The 19292-nt window shown below is 34.8% G+C and overlaps 1 protein-coding gene across 2 annotated transcripts in view; it reads left to right on the top strand.

The window, feature by feature from the left end:
* The window catches only part of NBEA (neurobeachin), a 609882-nt gene that overhangs the window by 362287 nt on the left and 228303 nt on the right, over positions 1–19292 (top strand). For both annotated transcript variants that reach the window (XM_024755508.1, XM_024755505.1), the window contains one exon: positions 11598–11722. In XM_024755508.1, the coding sequence (XP_024611276.1) occupies positions 11598–11722 (125 nt within the window). The remainder of the gene's footprint in view (positions 1–11597; positions 11723–19292) is intronic.

Below are 19292 nucleotides of genomic sequence, written 5' to 3'. Positions count from 1 at the left end.
TTTTTTTTTTTTTGCGGTACACGGGCCTCTCACTGCCATGGCCTCTCCCGTTGCGGAGCACAGGCTCCAGATGTGCAGGCCCAGCGGCCATGGCCCTCGGGCCCAGCCGCTCCGCGGCATGCGGGATCCTCCCGGACCGGGGCACAAACCCACGTCCCCTGCATCGGCAGGTGGACTCTCAACCACCACGCCACCAGGGAAGCCCCCTGGTTTTATATTTTTGACATATTTATCGGAAAAAAAAAAATTAGAGGGGGTGTAGGATTTGGTTGTTTTCTGAATGGACAAAATTGAGTGTCAACAGAGTTAAGAGCTTTTGTAAATAGAAAGTTAATTGTGAAACAAGTAAGCATACTTTTTCAATTAATTTAAAATAAATGTGTTAGATAACTTGTTTTGGACAGAAACATTTTTCTTTGGCATGCCTCACAAATAACAGAAAGAATCAAATACAAATGGACCAGCTTGCATTTGATCACTGAAATGATCGTGTAGCCTAAAGCACACTTCACAAAGGCTGACGAAATTGTCACCATGTTCCTAATTTGCTGTTGTATTTTCCTATTTGGGTTAAATATGACACTGGCAAATCATTCCTCTACAAAGGCATGATAAGCTACTAAGAAAGTGATACTTTTAGTTCCATTGTCAGGAGTCCGATAACTACTTCCACCCCCACTTAGTGTGTATTAGTGTAAAAGCTGAAAAGGCCATATATGGTTTTGTTAAAATTCATTAGCGTGTCTAGTAATTAGTAGCGTTGCTCTGCCTTTCAAGACTTGTCTCTGTCATAATTTTGTTTTAAAAGTTAAATCTAATTTTATTGCATGAAAATACCATGAGAGAGCAATTAAATTAACAAGTATTATTGCATACCTGTTTGCAAACTGTTCTAAGTACTGTGGGGTTGCAAAGCTGCGTAAAACAAATACCCTGATCACTAGTTTATAATCTAGTAAGAGAGTCAAAGTGTAAATGCATGATTAAATGAACAGTTGAGATCTACCAGAATATAAACAAATGTTTAATTGCCAAATTTATAATCAAGGATGTTTTAGAGGGAAGACTGGCATGTGATACAGAACAAACATAGAAACATCGCAAAGGGTAATACACGATTAATTGCTAATTGGATAAGCATGAACATTTTAATGAGAGGAATAGCACATAACTAGGAATGAACAGCGCAAGTTTGGGGGACAATCTGAGGGGAATAGAGGTTCTAAATAATGCAATAAGGGTGATGATATTGGAAAGAGGGGCACTCCATGGACCCTGCAGAGCAGACTAAAAGATTTACTTCTGCGTATCTGTCACTGCAGTTAAATGTTGCATTAAAAAATGTTAGACCTTTCAAAAATATATCTGAATTTCTGGAAAACTTCTTGTTTTAGTTTGATAGAAATGCAAAACTGTATACACTTAAATTTGTATAACAGCTGATATAACTACTATTTATTGATGGACTTGTAGCAAGCGCTTAATGGAGAGCATTAATGAGAACTATTACTCCCGTGTAAATAAAAAAACTAATACTCAGACAGGTTGTCATTTACATAGTGAGTGTCAGGGCTGGGATTTGAACCTTTTTCTAACTATGCTGCCTCCTGCTGCTGCTGCTGACTTCTGTGTACCATGCATTGGGCTGAACACTCTAAATACATTCCTTACAACAATTCTATAAGGTAGGCTTTATTTATCCCCATTTTGTAAATGAAGTAACTGAGGTTTAGAGAATGCAACAGTGAAAATCATAAACTTAATTTTAAATAATACCAGGCAGGCATGTATCAATAAATGTTATATAACTAATAAGATACATTTTATATGAAATATTTTACGCTATTGAAAAAACATTTACTTTGCAGTAATAGATATAATTTTAAAGATAATTGAAAATTGTGCTATGTAGCATAAGGATATTCCTCAAAGTTAAGCAAATCCTTTCCTGTGATTTCTTATAGTGATCAATTTCTGTCTTATGGGGAAGAATTTTTAATTATAATTTCTAAAAATAATTAAGCCTATTCACCACAGCAGTAATTATTAGGATGAAAGAATATCTACTTTCGTCAAGTGGGATAGAATTGCTGTATAGAATTAAGTGTTTCACAAGGAATTTTACAATTTTCCTAATTAAGATAAAAGTAATTATTGCTGCCCTAAGACTGCTTAAATTGAGACTAGCTCTACTGGAAAAGGAAACGTTTAAAAAGGAGTGTAGCTATTCACTAAAAAGCTTTGTATGTTGCTGCCCAAAAGTAAATAAATAAATAAAGCCTGAGCCAGAAGAGTAGTTGGTTAAAGATGCAAAGACAAAGAGTGAAAATGCAATTCAACATTTGCTAATCAGGTGGGTCATAGAGAGCTCATTGAATAAAGTTATTTATTTATTTTTCTTTTTGGAAACTATTTCTCTTTTCTACTTTCCAGCCCCGCCTCCTTATTTAATTGTTCATGATTTGGAGCCACTACTTCTTTTCAAATGTTAATAAAGTGAAAGAGTTTAAGAAGTGAAAGTTATAAAAAGGGAGATGTCCCGTAAAGTGTTTATTATTAAAATCGTTCCATTTGCTGGAACCAAACCTTTTCTGATCCTACCAGGCAACCTCGTTAGTAAATATAACTGTTACAAGAAAGGAGTTAGTGGAATTCTTGTTGGGAGGCTCTTCCTCTTCAGCTCTAGATTAAGGAAAGTTCGAGAACCAACTCCACTGATCTCTCTGGATACTCAACTTCTAAATTTGTTCCTCCTCCTTTAGTGGAGATTCAGAATTTACAAACATGGTAAAAAAGTATTTTGTAAGAATTGAGCCCAATTTCCTGCACAACACACAATAGCTGCTCTGGTGTCTTGCGGTAGCGTATAGAACCTGACCAGATGCTTAGGGGATTATTTTTCTCATCTATCATTTTCACATGGAAAACTATCCCTTAAATACTCTAAAACCACTGTATTCCTTACAATACCAGAAAACCAGGCTCATAGGGAGTGGTGGTGCACCCAAAAAGCAAAAGGAGTCACCTAAATATTTTTTGTCCCCAGAAAACTGCTTTCTGTAAGAAAAGAGAAGAAAAGAAAAAGCAAATTAAAGAATCAAACAAAACATCCAGTACTCTATTAGGAGAATTTTCATTCTGCAACAATAAATAAAGAAATATAAGCCCTCACATATGATTATTTTAAGGACGCAATGATTTTTTTCTTGAATGATTTGCTCTGCCCTTTATCAAATAGACATTTGTCTGCCTTCAAACTTACAGTATAAATATATCTCTCTTTAAAATTAATGGACAACATCAACATGGCTTTTCAAAGGTCACCTTAAATAAACTAAGAATTTTCTTTTGTAGTATATTTTATTCTGAAAGGCTTTATTTTTCATGCACTGTGACTAAGATTATACTATCATATTTTAACCAAATGATATTGCCTTTTCCTTTTTTTGATAAAAAAGGAAATTAGGAGCAAATGTGATGAAAAGAAGTACAATGGATCGCTGCTGCAGTAAACAATACAAGGGGAAAGGAAGGGAGAAGGTAGCATAAGCCACACATGGGACCATCCAGAGAGAACAGAAACATTAGCAGAAAGTTAGATCACAACTTGGATCAAAATAAGAAACCTGTAATGGAAACAAAATTTTAGACAAAAAGTTTACTTTCCTACCCACTTTCTTTTTCATGCCTTTAAGATGTCTGATTTGGCTGCTAACAAAACTTTTCTCACTATTAAGTATGGCTTATGCAATCTAACACACACTTTAATAATATTCACTATTTTTTCATCTAAAGCTTCATTATAGTTAATTGGAAACCTAGTTTAATTCACATACGTTCATCAATCACTATCTCCCTCTCTGTGAATCCAAAGTGTTTCATAGAGTTTCTCAAGAATCATCATTCACAGTAACTACTCCCCACTGATATGCATGGGAACAAATGATAGAGACAGACAGCTATAACGCATCCCCAGTGGTGTGTTTGGAATCCTATCTTTCCTTCCAGGTTCAGTAATACAGGGAGAGAGAACAAACTAGCCTGACTTGGAAAGACTGGCCTGAAGACTAGGATTTGGCTTTGTGAACTATGACTTTACAGTGTCAGGAGGTGAGAGTACACTTTTCAAAGACAGGAAGAATGCATCTTTCAGGAGCTTCACAATCAATTTGTAATTAAATTATCAGATATAATACACGACCTCAGGTCGGAGAGGATGTAAGTGTGTCAGAGAAAGGAGACTGGAAGAAGTGCTTAGTAGTACATAAGAGAGTCAGAACAGTATTAATGGCTTAAGACATATATCAAATGTGTATGTGTAGATATATCCTTTAGATGAGAGAGTGTACACACACACACACACACACACACACACACACTTACAGCATTGAGGTAATATATGTTACTAGGAATTGACTAAATAGCCCACAAGACCTGTTAATAAAAGGCTGATGATTTTTCTTATGAAGGAGAACTAAGAGTGCCAATAAATACAGAGTTTGTTTTGCCAACATACTTTGTAACCATGTTTCATTAGCATACTCACACTTGTTTACTTGTACATTCACTTATGCAGTAAGTTGGTTCCCCATTTTTATTAAAGAGAGTATCTCATCTGTTTCCTTCTTAACACTTACAAAAAATTAACTATAAGTTTATTTATTTAAATTATAAGATAGACTGAAAGCTGCACAAAGGCACGAATCACGTCAGCTTATTCATCTATGGAAGTCTAGTACTTAGCCTATCCCTGGCTCTTAGGTGTTCAATAAATATTTGTTGACTAAAGGAATGAACATATGCAGTATACACAGTGCATTCTGTCTACTTCACAATTATCATTTTTCATTCAGAATAATTAGTTCTGGTTATAAAGAAGCAGGAATCAGCTGTGCTGGTGCTTTAAGTGTAATATCCTCAAGATATTTTGTTTCCTTGGTTGCTCTCTTTACAGTTAGAGGCAGTGTGGCATGAGCTAGAAAGTCAGCCAGCTTGAGGACAGATACTTCTTCTGCCACCTACTGGTTGCTTAATCTTGGGCACATCACTTAGCCTTCCTGTGTCTCCATTTCTTAATTTGTAAAATGAGTTCACTTACCTTAAAGGGAATTTATGAAGAGTAAATGACTTAATACATGTGCAATGCTTAGAAAAGTACCTGGAATACAATAATCTCTCAGTAAATACTAGTCCTTCTGTAAGTATTATTATTCTAGGAACTTACTCAATTCTGGGGTTGTTTACTACAGTGACATGGGACCTTCAAATCTCAGAAGTTCAACACAAGAAAAGTTTATTTCTCACTCATACTACATGTTCCGCGTGGAACCACGGGGAAGCTCTGCCCCTCGAAGTCACTCAGGGATACAAAATGATGGGGACTCCACATCCATGCTTATTTTCTTCATTCCTACAGCGGAGGAAAGGGAACATGGCAAATTTTCATTGGCTCTTAAAACTTTTGTCTGAAAGTGACTCACCTTTTACATTTTATTAGCTGAGGAAGGTCACATGGGCATGCCTTATTTCAAAACAGAGGAGTGTAATCTACGGTGTGTCCAGAGGAGGAGAGGATAACAATTTTTAACTATTAGTCTCTCAGTTAGCATTGGTGTTTTTGGTCATTCTTGGTAGGATTAAAAGTCATGCACAGAAGTCTTGACCTCAGTGATCACCACCAGTGCTTTAGCCAAGCAGAGATTCGAGTTCTTACTGAATTTTGTGTGTATGTTTAGCAAGATGTTCCTTTGTTCCTTTCACTCTTTTCTCTATTCCCCTGGGTAGTTTTTGTTATCAAATATCAAGTAACCAATTAACAGTTCAGTTATGCTTTACCAGGTAAATTCAGTTTTCCCTCCAGCTTATGAAGGTGATTGATTCCTGGAAGGGGAGGAGGGACCCCTTTTAAGAAAATTAAGTGCATTCTCGTAAGTCTAAAATATAACTATCAAAAATTTCATGGAGGAAAATTATGACTTCCTGAACCCTGTTCATGCTAAAATAACACCAAATTCTAATTAATGAACACCATTACATCAATAGTAACATTAATTATCATAATACAACCTAACTGGGAATCTTCCCTTCATTAGTTACTGGCTCTTTACCTCCTCTTTTCAAGTATAGCAATTATGTGCTATACTTGTAAAATCACACTCCTGAACAAAACATATATATAATACTCAATGTTTCTGTAATTCAGTCATGAAAGGCAAAAACATGGCTGTAAGGACCAAAATAAATAAACAGTGGGAAATAATACATATGATATCACATTCATCCTCCCAGGTGACATCATTAGAGGTATCACATATGAGATTATCACTGCTAAAAACTTGCAAATCCAAGCAGAATTTCAGTGCAGCATGACTGTCTGCACAACCGTGGAGATGATGGCACAGTGGCTTCTGTATGTGTCCACCTGGATGCTCTCCAAGTGCAGGAACTCTAAATTAGTCCTCCTTCAAGAAGAGAAATGCTTGTCAACCTAACTTAGGGTATTAAAAGAACCTCTCAGAGTACTCAAAGTATACTGACCAAAATAGGCATATCACAGAGTAAAAATTTTTGATTGTGCTTGCAAATTATTAATAACAATCACATCTGGAGTTAAAACTTATTAGAGTAGTCTCTATTACTATCTTTTTTCCTGGAATGCCTCACATATTACAGAAGAATATAGCAAAGTGTATCTTATTATGTTGAAATATTAAATAGGTGGAATGGTAGAGGAGCGATTTAGTTAAAGGGTCAATAATATATATTAAATTTCAGTGGGAAAGCAGAGTGAAGAATGTGTGAGTGAGAATAAAAGGAAAGGAATATATCTTATTATACATATTATGCTGTTACATCTTCAGCACCAAGAGCATTGCCTAACACAGGATAAGTACTCAGTAAATATCTTTTTGAATGGAAACATTGAAGGAAGGAGAGAAGGAAATAAGTGAGTATCCATTTTAATGAATGATACTGTTTAATGTTATTGAGAGTTGAAAGCACAGCTCTCAGTACCTATTGTTATTTTATCTATACTCATTTCCACTATCTTTAAACTATAAATAGAAAAACAAGTGTGGTTTGAAAGAAACAAAGTTTTTTTTTAAGAATTTATGTCTGTTCAAATATTGAAAACCCCAAATATTATCAAAGACTGGACTCTCAGTAATATTAGGTTAATTTCCACATAGAAAATGGGGAAAATACTAGAAGAACAAATCAGAGAACAAATATCTAAATTTTCCCAAACCTTGCTTCCTTCAAAAAAAAAAAGAAAAAAAGGATAATAGATTTTAGAAACTACAGATGAAAATTTTTCGTTGTTGTGGTCTATTCAGATCCTCTGCCCACTTTTTAATCAGGTTGTTTGGTGTTTTTGTTGTTGTTTTTGAGTTTTATGAGTTCTTTATACATTTTGGATATTATATTGTTTATCAGATATATTGTTTGCTAATCTTTTTTTCTCATTTGGTAGGTTGTCTTTTCATTTTACTGATTTTTTTTCTCTGCAGAAGCTTTTTAGTTTGATATAATCCCACTTGTTTATTTTATTTTTGTTGCCTTTGCTTTTGGTGTCAAATCCAAAAAAATCATTGCCAAGACAAATGTCAAGGAGCTTACTGCCTGTGTTTCCCTCTAAGAGTTTTGTGGTTTCAGGTCTTATGTTTTAAAGTCTTTGACCCATTTTTAGTTGAGTTTCATGTATGGTGTAAGACTGATCTAGTTCTATTCTTTTGCATATGACTGTTCAGTTTCCCCAACACCGTTTTTTGAAGAGACTCTCCTTTCCCCATTGTATATTCTTGGCTTCTTTGCCATAAATATCAAAAATAAATGGGTTTATTTCTGGGCTCTCTATTCTGTTTCATTAAGTTGCGTGTCTGTTTTTATGTCAGTATCATACTGTCTTGATTATTATAGCCTTGTAATATAGTTTGAAATCAGGGAGCGTGATGCCACAGCTTTGCTCTTCTCTCCCAAAATTGCTTTGTCTATTTGGGCCTTTTGTGGTTCCATACAAAGTTTAGGATTCTTCGTTCTATTTCTGTGAAAAATGCCATTGGAATTTTGATGGAGATTGTATTGAATCTGTAGTTTGCTCTGGGTAGCATGTACATTTTAACAATATCAATTCTTTCAATCCATGAGCAAGGACTATATTTCCACTTTTTTATGTCTTCTTCAATTTCTTTATTCAGTGTCTTAGTTTTCATTGTACAGATCTTTCGCCTCTTTACTCCTAGGTATTCTTTTTGATACAGTTGTAAATGTATCAAATTTCTCTTTCTGATAGTTAATTAGCTATAGTGACTTTTTGCACATGTCTTTGTATAGCTTTTTTAGTGGTTGCTCTAATTATTACATCATATCTACATAGCTCATCACAGTCTACTGGTGGTGTCATTTTACCACTCCAAGTGAAGTATAGAAACTTTACCTCCCTTTACATTCCTTTACCCTCTCTCATTTATATTTGTCTTGACTATTACCTCTACCCACAATGAGAACCACATCAGACAGTGTTATAATTTTTGCTTCAACAGCAAAACATAATTAACAAAACTCAAGAGGAAAAGGAAATCCTATTATATTTACTTACACTTTGCTTATGTCCTTTCTTCCTTCCTGATGTTCCAATGTTCCTTCTTTTATTGCTTCCCTTATGTTTACATGATTGCTATTAGCCATTTTTTTAGACTAGCTCCGAGGCTGACAAATCTTTTTCATCATCTGAAAATATTTTCATTTCTCCTTTATTCCTAAAGGATATTTTCAGTCGTTATAGGATTCTGGGTTGACAGTTCTTTTAGCACATAACAAAACTTTTACGCTTCTTCTGGCCACCATAGCTTTGAATGTGAAATATGCTGTCATGGTTCATGGTATGACAAGTAATTTGAGATCGAAACCTGGATTTTTTTTTTTTAATTTTCTGAGATATTTTTATCTCGTTCAAATCTTCTATTTTAGTTGACTTTTCTCTGACATTACTCCACCAGGACAATGGGGTGCACTGCCTCTTCAATGCCAGGTGGAGATAGAAATCTAGGTTCCCCGCTTCCCTTCCGCTGACATCCAGGGAGTGGGTAGCTCCTCATGATGGCTTAGCAGGGGTGGGAGTTCCAGCTCCCCACGTGGTATCCACTGATGGGGGTGGCCTCATTGCTGCTGGTTAGTAGTAAAAGTCCTGACTCTCTACTATGTCTCCTCCCGACCCACCCCAGTGGGAAGAAAGAAGGATGCCTCATTACTGACCACAGGGCGTGGGAATCTAGGCTCTCCATAAGGTCTCGAGTGACTCCTTGAGGGTGAGGTACCTTGTCATCAGCCAGCAGAGATGAAAGTCCTGGCTCCCTATATGACCTTCTCTGACGCCACCCCAGTTTGGATGTTAGGGCGCCTCGTTACACCATCATGAGGCTTCAGATCTAGACTCCCCACTCATCCTTTGCTAGTGTGTGTAGGGGGGAATGAGAGGCATAGTTTTTCTGTGGTGTTTGGCTAGAGGAAATGATTGTCTAAAAGTTTCCTGTCTTCCTAGGATGCCCTTTTCCTGGTCTTCTGGCTAGAGAAACATGCTTTTGTTGAGGCTTTTTTTTTTTTTGTCTGTACCCGTTGGTCTATCTGGGTTGCTAGCTTCTTTTGCCTCCAAATCTAGGGTATACGAGACAAAAAGATAACCCAGGGAACTCACCACTTTGTTGTTCCTTGGGCCCTGTGGTCCTTAGCCAGTCTGCCTTCTGCTCCCCACATTTCAGAGTTTTGTTACGTTTGTTTTATATGTAGCGTATAAATTTTTTTTTAGTTGTTCTTAATGGGAAGAATAGAGGAAAGTATGTCTGTGGTCAGGAACTTGAGAAAACATTAGATCTCAGGTCTCTCCTAGTGAATTCAGTTACTTAATTTTAACATACTTTTAAGGAAAATCATTATAGCAAGATTTTAGCATTTTCTTCTTTAAACTACTAGGATTAATCTGTATTTGTAGGGATAGAATTTTTCATATTTTAAATTAATGACAGAGGTATACTACTCATAATAATTAATCACCAGATAATCATTATTTTGACAGAAAAATAAAATTATAATTATTATGTTTAGAAAAACAAGTATATTAAATTATACTTTAAATGATTATAATTTTAATGTTCTTTTTATATATCCCTTATATTGATATATTATTTAACAATTAAGCTATAGAAAACAAAATTAAATAGCCATAAAATCTAAAATTTTTTCAAAAGTAAATTATTGTTCTCACTGACTATACTTCTCTGTAGATTTGCAAAGTAAAAAAAAATTGTTTTAATTAATTCATTAAATATTTATTAAAAACATAGTATGTGCCAGACGTCTTCTAGAGAGATAATGATGAGCAAAATATATAGTTTCCATCTTAATCAAACACAGTGTTCTCCTACAGTAAAATATCAAAATAAAAACTGAAATCAAATCTTCTGTGAAAGCATTTTATATGTTTTTATGAATAGTGCTGCTCAAGAAAATTAGAATTTTATCTTTTGAGTATATTATTCCAGGTACTATACAGAAAAAGACAGACTTCTCAAGCAGTAGCATTTATCACTAATGTTTATTAAAGTTAAATTGAAAACAAAAATGATACCATGAAATGTTCCATTGGTATACAATGAACATATTTCAGTAGTTTCTGAAATACCTTGTAGATTTTTAATATTGTTTAAAGTGTAACATAGTTTAGACAGTGTTACCAACGATGGCCATGGCTGTTAATGGTTTATATTAACTGAAAGCTGTAAAATCATCCAAGGACTCTGTTAGCGTTAGAATAATAATTTACCAAGACAATTACCACATACTGGCATTTTTTTGCAGCTCTAATTCACTATTATTAATAATGGATAAAATTGCACTTTTCTCATGTTGCTGTGGGCAGTAGGGAATTATTTCAATGAATATTTCAGCACATTATTTTAATCATTCTTCCACCAAATCCAAGTGGGCAATATTTTATAGTTCTTAATTCAGTGTACTAAGAAACCATGGTCATTAAATTGCGAACTGTTTGTAGTGAGGTCTATCCTGTGATTTACAAGCCTTGTTAAAAACAGTGTAAAAGAATGCAAACGGTGCCATTAATACTTGTAATTTGATGCTGCATTTGTTACTAAACTCCCAGTGATGAATGTTTTCAGTAGAAGAAAGAACATCGTAAAGGAAGCAGAGCTGAATGTTATAATGCCTAAAATATGAGAATGTTACTATTTTTAAGTTTTGTTCATTTGTAGAGGAAACATATGTATATAAACACAGTTGTAAAACATAAATATCTCAAAAGTTATCTTAATTTTCCAATGAGACCAAAGAAATAAAGATTTAACTGTATCAGTTATGAATTTAGAAGAGTTAAATTTACCATAGTCTATAATATGTAATGCCATTCATGCTCTTGATGAATTGAATACAGAAAATATTTAATCCTTATAAAAAGAAAATGTGCAAAGCTTTTAAAATTTATTGTGTAAGCAGTCTGTGAATGTATATAACTTGAAAAAATGTACTTCCAGTTATACATCATTATTATTAGTTATTATTGTTTTTTATCTTCCCATTCTTAGCCAATTGCACGATTTCTGGCGTTTGGATTACTGGGAAGATGATCTTCGTCGAAGGAGACGGTTTGTCCGCAACGCATTTGGCTCCACTCATGCTGAAGCATTGCTCAAAGCTGCAATAGAATATGGTGAGTACCAGTGCCTCTCACACAAAAATACTCCTGGATGTGAGGTGACTCTCTGTGGTTGATAATTCTTTTTTTTTCACTAGCATTTAAAATTCTCCATGTCATAAGCCAAAAATGTTATGTTCTGCTTTATCCTTCAGCATCATTTAAGTTATACTCATTCAACCCAATATTTCTCCCACTTGATGTATGTTAGACTCTTCAGCTTCTTTGTGATAGATTAGAAGCCTCTACATAGTTGGTTATTACCCAGCATCCTTCTCATAGAGCCTAAAACAAGAGTAAAATCATTTTCCTTTTCAGCATCTTTCAAACTTTTTCACCCAACGTGGAAAAAAAAATGTACTACTGTAAGTGTGTATTCAGATTTATATATTTTTATGTATAATTTGTGTGTGTATGTGTATATATATACACATATGTATACTGTGTGAATATAAATATATACATGAAATATATAGACAAATATGTGTACTGTTATGTATATACATATACACATGCACATACTTGTGTATTTAACTGAAACAAATGTCTTACTAATAATCTCATTACATGGCATTCTGTATTTTAACCCTATTCTATTATTTTCAGTTTAATAAATAAATCATGCCTCAGTATGCCCATTAGGTTCTCAGTCCTCCAATGGATTGCAAATAAAGTTTGAAAAAGACCATCCAACATTAAAGATATCATCCACTATCACACTACAGTAGAACTACACCCTAAGTTGTCCTTTATAAAATGTGCAATAAATGGTAAATATCAAAATACTTTTTGTAATTAAATAAAAACGCTGCTACTTTAGATTGCTGTCCACCAAGAAGTATGCATAGGGCTATTCTCTCCGTTCACCTACTTTTTTTAAATTAATTTATTTATTTCTGGCTGCATTGTGTCTTTGTTGCTGTGTGCGGGCTTCCTCTAGTGGCGGTGAGCGGGGGCTACTCTTCTCATTGCGGTGGCTTCTCTTGCTACAGAGCACGGGCTTTAGGCGTCCGGGCTTCAGGAGTTGTGGCTCGCGGGCTCTAGAGCACAGGCTTAGTCGTTGTGGCGCACGGGCTTAGTTGCTCCGCGGCATGTGAGATCTTCCCAGACCAGGGCTCGAACCCACTGCACCACCAGGAAAGCCCAGTTCACCTATTTTTAAATGCTCTAAAAAGTTTAAGTTTGATTGATAATATAATTTTATAAACCATATACACTCAGAAAATAACGTTATTGAACACTGTCCATATGTTTTTGTTATTGACTACTTTTGTTCTCACAATCACTTGGGTTTTTATTATTTTAATTTTTATTTATTTGAGAGTAATAAATGAGCCATATGTTTTAAAATTTACCCTAATATATAACACAGATTGCCATTCATGTTCTTGATGGATTGAACAGGGAAAATATTTAATCCCAATAGAAAGGAAATGTGCACAACTTCTAAAATTTATTGTGTAACTAGTCTGTGAATTGGTATTACTTACTAAGGCTGGAAACACAAGTAAATGTGTGAGGATTTCATATGAAACATTCCTAAGATAAAGCTAAAAAGTAACTTTATACAGCAAAAGTAACTGCAGGAGAGAATATGCTTTAAAAAAATATATAGTTGACTTGTACTGTAGGGGATTTCTTTAATCAACTCAAAAAAAATCACCTAAGGATTCTAGCACCTAAGGATTTAGCACCAACTTAAAATGAGTTATTATCTTTATGTTCTACAGAAGAGATTCTTAGAAATATCTACTTAAAGTGGCATGCTTTATAATATGAACTTAAAAATTTTTAACTTCATTTCATATTCCCAACCATTTAAGCATTTTCATCAATTCATCTTGACTTCCTCTCATTAGAAATTAGAAACATCTAAAGACAACTTGTAACAGGGGTTAGGCTAGAGTGATATTATTGGTGTTGCCAGTACCTTAATTATATAGGATTCACATTATACTACATTCAGTGTTCTACAGGTTGCTTTTAGAAAAGGTCTGTTAGAAAAATATTTCTTTTGGTTCTCTATAAAAATGGATGCCTTATTTTGTATGTTCAGTTTTTAAAATGTCTTTATTATTAAACCAGTGTCAAAGCTTATAAGAAACATATTTAAATTTTTTTATTTTGGCCTTTTTTTTTTTTTTTTGATACGCGGGCCTCTCACCGCTGTGGCCTCTCCCGCTGCGGGGCACAGGCTCTGGACGCGCAGGCTCAGCGGCCATGGCTCACGGGCCCAGCCGCTCCGCGGCATGTGGGATCTTCCCGGACCGGGGCACGAACCCGCATCTCCTGCATCGGCAGGCAGACTCTCAACCACTGCGCCACCAGGGAAGCCCCTATATTGACCTTTTTTTAAGACTGTCATGTCATGTTTTAGTAACATAGTAACCACTGTTAATGAACCTAAATTAAAAAATAATATTCTGATTTTGAAACAGATGAAAGATGTAGGTGATAGTAAACATCCTCTGTGTGTAGTATGAACGTATTTTAAAATATGTAGTGGTTTATGAATTTGAAATAGTGGATCATCAGCAGTATTCCAAACCTGTTATCCCTCCTGAGTTGGGTTCTTTGATAAAAGGAAAGTAGGGTATGTTTTTATTTTATACGTATCTAGAACAAAGACCACACGTATGCCATAAAATATTCAGGACATCTACATGGTACTCGTGCCAGATTTACTTCATGGTCATTCTCGGGGTTAAGGTCGGGTAGTGGAAGACAAAAGAGAACAGAAACAATTCTACCTCCAAAAACAACTCTAGAGCACACCTCTGACTTCACATTTGTGAACTTCTAGAAGTGGGTAGAGAGTAGGGAGTAAAATATGGAGGATGTGAAGAGGTGAGTGGAAAGTACTCCCTGGAGTGATCTGTACATAGAAGTAGAAGGAGGAATTACAAACTGCCAAGAGAAAAACATAACATTGTATCTTCTTCCAAACTCTTAATGTGCCTTCTAACCTATGTTTAAAGTATTTCCTCAGAAGAATAGGAAGTAAATGTCAGTAATTATTACAAAGCACTTTATCCAATGAAAATAGATGTTGAAAGACTTAATTGAAAACATATTTTGTATATTTTAGAGAAAGGCTTTTATATGCACATATTGCCAGAACATTCATATAAAACTAACAGAACTCAGCCCATCATCTGGTCACTCTGCCTGCCATTAAACATTTAAATGTGTTTTAAGTACCTTAAAGTCTGGCAGTGTATAGACTAACATCCGAAAGATTTAATGTTTTGGTTTGTGTAGACATAGATAAAGGGTATATTTATAGCACAAACCTACTAATTTTGAGAGAGCTTCTAGAACAAATTGAAATTCAATTTATTTCTTCCTCTTTGTTGAATAATTAAAGTATTTCAAATTCTATCTTGAAAGTTAAATATTAAATGCACAGAAACTCTGCAGTAATCTATGGTCAAAAATTTTTTTCTATTCATCTACATTGTGGCAACAAAATTGTTTTAGGAACAAAAGATTTAATGAATGGAACTTTCAGTATGGCTAGAAGTATTTGAATCAGTGATCAAAGTTTTCAGAATTTTAACCAAGTTGTACAAGCTGAGGGAATAACCTAAAATTACTTAAATAGGGAATATTTACATGGCCATCAAAGCAATCGCTGAGATTTGATCACTGGTCATGTCTCTCTGTTCCTGTAGTACACTATGTTTCAAGAATGTGAGCCTCTATTAATATATTGTAATAGCAGTGAAACTGAATTTGCAGGCTTAATGTTTTAACAAAAATGTTTTGAATCACTTGACTTTTCCTTTAATTCAAACAGTTTAGCTTAAATCATAGTTAAACTTTAATGTGATGGGCAGAAGCATTTAGCTGTAATTTAAATTTCATGACATTCTATTTAGGCAATTTATTTGGAGCCACAAAACAAATATATTAACAATACTTTCTTTTAAATGAGCAAATAATCAGAATTAGATATATTTCCAAGGAGACAAAAAGGACCGTTATTGTACTTCATATTTGCTTTGCAAAGCTTTCTCTTCCATTTCATTATTAAAACTTTTGGTTGACCTTTTTCAGTTGGAAAACATCCTTAACACTGATGGAGTTTTTCATGCTTCTTAGTAATACTAATGAGTTGAATAATTTATGAGGTTGTCATGTGCAAAAGATTTGGTGTGATTTGATATACTTTTCAGCCTCTAGTGTTGGAATGTGATTAATAAAAACCTAGAGGCATGTAATTTTTTTTGCTGGTGTTTAATGCTCTAATTTCATATGTATTGAATGTGTTTTTTGGGTGTTTTCTGATAGTAAAATCTCATACAAGTGCAAATTTAATTGATTACCGGGAATTTTACAGACCATAGCAGTGGAAGAATATAAGGAAAATATTTTAAACTATAAATTCATTTTCTGATCTGCAGGGCTTTCTTCTTCAGGGCAAATTAGCTAATAGGGAAATGATTGAAAAAGGAGGATTTTGTATATTGTTTGTATGTTTAAATAAAACCCAAACCAGACAAATTTTGGTCCATTTCTGATGCTGAAAGATTATGGTGTCAAAGAATAGTTAAAATCTTAATAAGTTTGGTTGTCTTTGTTGATTGTCAATTACCATGTAGGACTCTGTCCCCTTTCCATGAAATTATAGTGGAGCAATGTTTCATCAAAGCCTAAGATCTCAAGCTCCACGTATGCGATCAAAGCCATCATCCTAAATAGGTCTGATCAGGCATCGCAGAGGAGGGCAGGCTGTTTTAGCCAGAGGAAAAAAAAACATGGAGCAAAGATGACAAAATTAATCATTCATTTCTTTGGCAATAAATAATAAGATATGCTGAGAACTGCAAATGCGAACATCCTTAGGTTCCTCAGAGATGTATCTGCTTAACACCCAATTTATCTAAGCTTGTGAAGCCATCTAGATATGACCTTGATGAATAAGAAGCAGCTCTGTAATGAATCTGGAATTAAATTAGTTTTGATGGTGTATGCATGGCTACTGTAAGGTGCTACTTGCAGTCATCAAGAAATAAGAAAACACCGAGAATAAAAAAGTACTAGTGCAGCTATATACAGTTGTTGAGACAGGAGCTTCAAATTATCTGACTTCATTCTTTTTCTGACTTCAGTTTTTTGAAGAGTTTACATTTATAATAGTTGGAAACGATGATTTGATTGTTTTACCGAGTGGTTTATTGTTTGTACCATGTAGTCTCTAGCAAATGTCTTCTTATTGTTCATTGATATGTCCATTTTAGTTGGTGTATTATTAATTAAATCTTCATATCTGGAATGAAATAGATGATATGATTATTGTTAAAATAATTTATTGAAAAGTTAATGATGTAAATTTTTTACAAGCGAGAGAAAGGCATACATGGAGTCATCTTTCAGCTCTTTTTTGATGCCAGTGTCATATTTTAATACAGTCTTATCTTCACCCTATGGTTTTATAGTCTCTTAAAATAATTTAAATGGATTATATAAATGCTGACTTATAAAATATGCTTATAAAACACATTTTAAAGTTTTTGTGTAACAGCATTTTCATATCAACAAAGGTTTTAACAACTCCCCTGTTTTTATGGGAAGCTTCAGATGGAAGGCTTTAAACTGATTCAGAGGAATCAAGTGGCTTCATTAATTTAAAAGCATTTATTGAATATCTTGTACATGCCATGCACGCACTAAATGTTGAATACAGAGGCTGAGGCACAATTTCTGCCTTCTCACAGCACATAGTTTAGTGCAGTGTGTCTCAGCAGGGGTGGAAGTCAACGTGTGCTACTGGCATCTAAAGGGTAGACACCAAGAATTCTGCTAAATTCACTATTGACTATTCACTGGGCAGCTCCCCAGAATGACAACCAAAATCCAGCCCAAAACATCAGTAGAGCCTAGGTTGAAAAATCCTGGTCTAGTGGAAAGAAATAAGCAGTTCTCGTAGAGGGAGGTGGTACTTCATAAAGGAGCACAGGGAAGGTGACTAACGCTGGACCTATCGGGTTGGAGTCAGCTTCACAGAAATAGTTACTTATGAACTGACTTGAGAGAAGATTAGGAATTTACCAGGTGAGCAGGGAAGAGCAGAGTTAATAACAGAAATTTCCAAGACATGGAGGCATAAAAGACCCTAACTTACTTCTTTGAATGACCTCAATATTTTGCACTTGGTAATAGGTCACCGTGTAAAGTTATCAGAAAGTATTTTGATTTTAAGTATTTTATATTCTGAGATAAAAGAAAAAACACTTGAGGACAGGAATCATATCTTTCACCTATTCCATTTAAAGCATCCACATTAATACAACTTTTTGTACTTTGTTGCTGTCTTTTATTTAATCGATAATTCATTCATTTCAGCATACACAGTATTTTAACCACATTCATTCATCCTTTTCAATAACAGCATTGAAGTATGATAGTCTACAGAATAGGTCTATAAGTACGGCATTTTCAAATCCTGAAATACGTTTTTTATGTCTGTACTTTATTTCCAGTTAGAGCATCAAAAGCCACTAAAGATAAGGAGCTGACAAAATTATATTAATAGATCTATTGCTAAGTGGCATGGAACTGCTCACAATCTTGCTTATATTTTTAGACTAATTTTTATAAAGTGTACATAAAATTACATTTATAAATAATTAAAATACAGTATGATAGATATTTTCATCAATCTGTATTAAAAATGCTATGCAAACTCAGTGAAGAGGGCTGGCTAACTGAAGAAATAAATTTTAGCTAAACTTGAAAGGATAAATGGATATCTACCCAAGACAGTAAGTGAGGTGGTGGTAACATGGAGGAAGGGACCACACAACATGATGTGTCCAGGGAATGAAAGTGGTGCTGCTTGATGGAACACAAGATAGTGTGGGGAGATCGTACAAAGATGAGCTGAAAAGGCTGCTTGGAACTATACTGTGAAGGGATCTGTCAATAGAGCTATTAAAGGATTTTTATTTGGGAAAATGACAGACTATAGAAATTAAGTGGCATGCTAACTAATAAATGGTAGATAGAGCAAAATCTCAATCTAAATACCGTGATCTTCCTATACAGTGTGTTGCTGTAGATAAATTTGGAATTTTCCCAAGTGTATGAGCATTATTGAACTTCCCCTCTCTAAAAGTTTACCTGCTAAATTTTGGCCCACTCATACAGCCTGTCATCCACAGAGATTTATCAGTACAGGTGAACTTAGAGTCGTTCACAGACTGTGCATTCAATGTCATTTATAAAAACATAATTTAAAATGTCTTTAGGGCTTCCCTGGTGGCGCAGTGGTTGAGAGTCCGCCTGCCGATGCAGGGGACGCGGGTTCGTGCCCCGGTCCGGGAGGATCCCACATGCCGCGGAGCAGCTGGGCCCGTGAGCCATGGCCTGCGCGTCCGGAAAGTCTCTAGTGTTTTTAAAAGTGCTTTCGATAACCTATACCAGCACCATCTCTTAGCTATCCCAGTTTTTAATAATTAAAGAGAAATTCCTGTTAAATTACGTCTTCCTTCCATGTCCCTGAACCAGTTGCTTATCTATCCAAAACATCTCCTACCCCCCATTTCTCAGAGTTTTAAAGTAAATTTTCCACACTGCATTT

This window comes from Neophocaena asiaeorientalis, unplaced genomic scaffold, assembly GCF_003031525.2.
Source record: "Neophocaena asiaeorientalis asiaeorientalis breed wild unplaced genomic scaffold, Neophocaena_asiaeorientalis_V1.1 scaffold59, whole genome shotgun sequence".
NCBI lineage: Eukaryota > Metazoa > Chordata > Mammalia > Artiodactyla > Phocoenidae > Neophocaena > Neophocaena asiaeorientalis.
This window is presented reverse-complemented; position numbering and strand designations above follow the sequence as displayed.